The sequence below is a fragment of the Alligator sinensis genome, unplaced genomic scaffold, assembly GCF_000455745.1.
Source record: "Alligator sinensis unplaced genomic scaffold, ASM45574v1 scaffold1462_1, whole genome shotgun sequence".
Taxonomy (NCBI): Eukaryota; Metazoa; Chordata; order Crocodylia; family Alligatoridae; genus Alligator; species Alligator sinensis.
Window position 1 is genome coordinate 446,155 of NW_005842850.1, and position 5,080 is coordinate 451,234.

Genomic DNA, 5,080 nt, shown 5'->3' on the forward strand with positions numbered 1-5,080 from the left:
CAGTGCCCCTCACTCCCTGCCCCCCCAAGTCTTACCGGTGCCCCTCATTCCTAACCTAGAGCCCCCTGCCTGCCCCAGCCCTGCTGATGCCCCTCAATCTCCACCCCGCCACTGGTGCCCCTCACTCTTGACCCGCAGCGCCCTCCTGCCAGTACCCCTGAGAGACTGGCACCTCTGTTCCACTTGGCAGAAGGGCTGTGGGTCAGGAGTGAGGGGCACCAGCCACCCCTCCATACCTCCGCCATGTAGGCCACAGAGAGGTTGCCAGCATGCTCACGCTGGAAGTCCTGCAGGATCTCGAGAAACCGCTGCTCCCACAGCAGTGCCCACTCAAAGCGTGGGTCATCCCGGCGGTAGTTGTTGAGCGAGAAGGTCAGGACCAGGGCCTCCGCCTCTGAGTATTCCTCCCCTACGTACACCACGCCAGTGTCACACATGTGATAGGGCAGGCACATGCCCTGTGTTGTAGTTATTATATTCGATATGCTACAGTATTATGCTATTACATGACACTGTGCTGTTACATGACTGCTAGGGCATGGCATGGCATGGCATGTGAACATTTATCTGTTACACCGTGTTACATTACCAACAGTTAAGGTATATTACGTTACATGACTGCTATGATGTTATGCCAGGTTATATTTTATTTAAACTTATGTTATATTTAAACTTACATTATATGTTATAGTTAAACTTACATAATGTTATATAACATATTATGTTATAGGTTGTATCGTATATTTAAATGTATGTTATATGTACCATGTTATAGTTTTCTCCGATTGAAAAAAATTCCCAATTTTTGGATTAAAAAAAGTAACTCCAAATCCACATTTTTCCAGGGGTAAAATGAAACACTGCTAATATATAGACTTATATATATAATGGTGTTTCATTTTAATCATGGAAAAATGTGATTTGGGGTTACTTTTTTTAAATCCAAAAATTGGGGATTTTTTTAAATCAGAGAAAACCAGGATCCCTAGTTATGTTTCAACTTATGTCATGTTATATGTTATATGCTATGTTAGGTTATGTCATGTTACCAGCATGTAACATTACATTACCAGTAAATTAAGCTGTGTTACATTACATTACTGGTATATTATGTTATGCCAGGTTATGTTATATTTCCACTCGTGTCATATTAGGTTAGGTTGCATTATGTTATCAGCATATTATATTATGTTGTGTTTCATGATCAGTATATTATGATCTGATACGGTACCAATATATTATGTTATGTTATGTTACATAACCAGTGTATTATGATACAGTATGGTACTATAGGATGCATTACCTTACCAACATATTATATTGTGCATATTATGTTATGTTAGACTGCCAGTATATTATGATTCGATATAACAGGATATGATACAATATTATATGATGCTGGTATACTATATTACATTGTGTTACATTATCCTACCGGTATATTATTTTACAATACCAGTATATTATGATCCAATACAATACAATACAATACTAGTATATTATATGATATGTTAACATTATGTTACTGGTATACTATATTCTGTTCTGTTACCTTACCAGTGTATTACAGATAAGTGGGGCTGGAAGGGACCTCCAGAGGTCACATCTAGTCCAACCACATGCCTGAGGCAGCATCAGCCCTATCCAATCTATCCCATACAAACTATAATCTAAGCTCTATATAAGACTATGTAAAACATCAATCCTGACACACCACAGACCTAACACCCGCATTTGTCACAAGTAAAGCAGGGGGACCATGGCAGCCAGCGTCCTGCTTCTATAAAATGTTGTCGATATATGTTCAAGGCATCCCAGATAAAAGGCCACAGCACTGCTCCAGAGGAAGGCAAACCTGCCCCCAGTCCATACTGGTCTGACTAAGGTGGGGAATTCCTTCCTGATCCCAATGCAGCATCTGTCTGACCCTGAGCAGAATGGCAAGACCCTCTAACCAGGACCTTCCAGCTTTGGTCCCAGCAGGAAAATCGGCACAACCCAACTGAAGTTCCCAGCCTTAGCTACAGGCAGCACTCAAAGCCTCTGGAGTGGCTTAAAAACACCCTATATGCATGAAGCAGAAAAAATAAAGGGGGAGGGGGGACAAAGCAACCAGCAAAGCCCAAAAGCATGGGTAGAAAATTGGTATTGATACACCTAGGTCACCCTCGACCAGTGCCTGCCCAACCTTTTGAACACCTCCAGTGATGGAGAGGCCACAACTTCCCTGGATGCCTATTCCACAGCCTCTCTGCTCTAATAGTCAAGGTTTTTTTCTGGATCTCCAATCTAAACCTACTTTGCTGCAACTTTAAGTCATTGGTCCATGTCCTCCTCCCTACAGCAAGAGAGAAAAGGTGCTTTCCCACTACTTTATGACAGCCCTGCAAGTCTCTGAAGCCTGCCATCACGTCCCCTCTTAAGCACCTTTTCCTCAAGCTGAACATGCCCAGCTCCTTCAGCCTCTCCTCATATGACTTGCCTTCCAAGCCCTTGATCATCTTTGTCACTGCCTCTGGATCCTTTCCAACTTCTCCACATCCTTTTTAAACTGTGGAGTCCAGAACTGCACACACTGCTGCAGATGAGACCTAAGCAGTGCCAAGTAGAGAGGCATAATCACCCCCCATGTCTTGCACCTGATGCTTCTGATGATGGATCCCAAAGCCACATTGGCCTTTTGAGTGACTGCATCACACTGCAGACTCATATTCAGTCCGTGATGTAACAAGACTCCCAAGTCCTTTTCCAAAGGCCATCCAGCCAGTTGTCTTCTATTTTGTATTTGTTTTTGATTATTCATCCCAAGGTGCAGCACCTTGCATTTGTCTGCACTGAACTCCATCCTGTTAACTCTAGCCCAGCTTTCTTATCTGTTGAGATCCTTCTGAATTGCACTCTCATCCTCCATGTTCACAGTCCTTTCCAGTGTTTTGTCATCTGCAAACTTGCTCAAGAAGCCTCCTAGGCCAGCATCCAAATAGTTAATAAACACACATTGAACACCAGGCCCAGGGTAGACCCTTGTAGGACTCCACTCAAAACCTCCTGCCATTCTGACATGAAACCATTAACAAATACCCTTTGCCTGTGGCTATTGAGCCAGTTGTCTATCCAGCTGGTAGTAGTTTTATCCAGCCCACACTTCTCAAAGCTGTTTATAAGGTAATGCAAGACTTTGTCAAAAACCTTCCTGACGCTCTGATACACCATATCCACAGCATTCCCTTCATCCACACAAGTCGTATTTTGGTGAAAGAAGGAGATCAGGTTTGTTTGACACAATTTGTTTGTTGTGAATCCATGCTGGCTGCTTGTGATGAGCCCTTCCTCCTCCTGGTTCTTGCAATGGCCTTCCTTAGGATCTGCTCCAGTAACTTCCCAGGTATTGAGATGAGGCTAATATTCCACAGGTCCACCTCTTTGAGAAAGGAGCATTATACTAGCCCTTCTCCAGCCCTCTGGTACCTGGTCAGTCTCCCACAATTTCATACAGATCATTGCAAAGGGCTCCAAGATCTCCTCTGCCAGTTCCTTCAGGACCATGGGATGAAGCTCATCCGGCCCTGCTGACTTGAATTCATTCAGACTCTACAAAAGCTCTCCAAATAGCTCTTTTGTTATCTCCTCCCTCAGCTTCCCCCTTCCTTATCCAGATAATCCCTATTAGGCATATGACTGCACCCCAATTTTTCTGTGAAGACTGAGGCAAAGTAGCTGCTGAGTAGCTCCCCTTGCTTTGTATCTTCAGTTATGCTCCTATATGATACAATATGATACAATTCCAGTATGATGTGTTTTGTTGTGTTGTGTTTCATTGTGTTGTGTTATGTTATATTACCAGTATATTATGATCCAATAAAATAGGATGGGATGGGATGGGATGCTGGTATATGATACTGTGTTATATTACATTCTGTTACTGCTCTATTCTGTTATGTTATGTTACCAATATATTATAATCCAATACAGCATTATACAATACAGTTCACCAGTATATGATATTGTGTTATGTTACAGTCTGTTACTGGTATATTATACTACAACAACAGTATATTATGTACTAATATAACAGCTTTATAATAAAATGATCATAGAAACTATAACAGTTTATTATCAAATAGTGTATTTTATACATGTATAATAAAACCACAATAAAACTGTAGGCTATATAATAAGATACTATATTGTATATGGTTTTGTGTTTTTATGTACATATATAAAATAGACCATATAATAATAGACTATATTTTATATGGTTTTACTGGGGTGTTATTATATAAGCTTATAGCATAGACCAGAGAGCTAACCTGCAGCCCTTGTGCCAGGTGGAACAAGGTTCTATATATGTATGTTTTTATTGTGGATGTATTATATATGTGCATATAATAGACTATATAATCACAGACCATATTTTATACATTTATGTATTAGATAGATAGATAGATAGATATAGTTTATACAATATAGCCACAACAAAACCACATACAATATAGTCTATGATTATATAGTCTATGTTATACACCTACATAATATAGCTACAATAAAACCACATACAAGATATTATATATTATATCATCTATGGATTGTATAATAAGAGACTAATATTATAAAGCCACAATAAAATCCTATACAGTACAGCCTATTAGTAACAATGACAGCAATAAAGACAGCAACAGCAGCAGCAACACTACAGAGCCTGCCCACAAGAATGACATCATCACAGTAGCAATAACGATGACCATGATAACCACAATAACCATCATAACACAATCATAGCAGCAGTGACAGCAACAAGGGTGGTGAAAAGGACAACAATGATGATAATGAGAATAAACTAACACAAGTAGCAGTGATGGTGACAATGATAATATGTTAATGACCAAGCAGCAGTAGCAGCAGCAATGCCCTGGCTCTAATGCGGGGCTCCCTGGCACACCCATGGCTGCCTGGCATCAGACTCTCGCTTCATGTTCTTTCCAGTCCCTAAAAGACCAGAAACCACCAGTGTTTGGCCCAAAACCTGCAGGCCTGGGACAGGCTTGGCTGCAGCCCAGGTTGAACTCCTAGCCTGGGGGTC

The 5,080-nt window shown here is 41.1% G+C and overlaps 1 protein-coding gene across 1 annotated transcript in view; it reads right to left on the reverse strand.

Annotated features, from left to right (window-relative positions):
- The window catches only part of NPC1L1 (NPC1 like intracellular cholesterol transporter 1), a 14,781-nt gene that overhangs the window by 5,879 nt on the left and 3,822 nt on the right, over positions 1-5,080 (reverse strand). Inside the window, 1 exon segment of the mRNA XM_025191668.1 lies at positions 237-486. Within this exon segment, the coding sequence (XP_025047453.1) occupies positions 237-486 (250 nt within the window).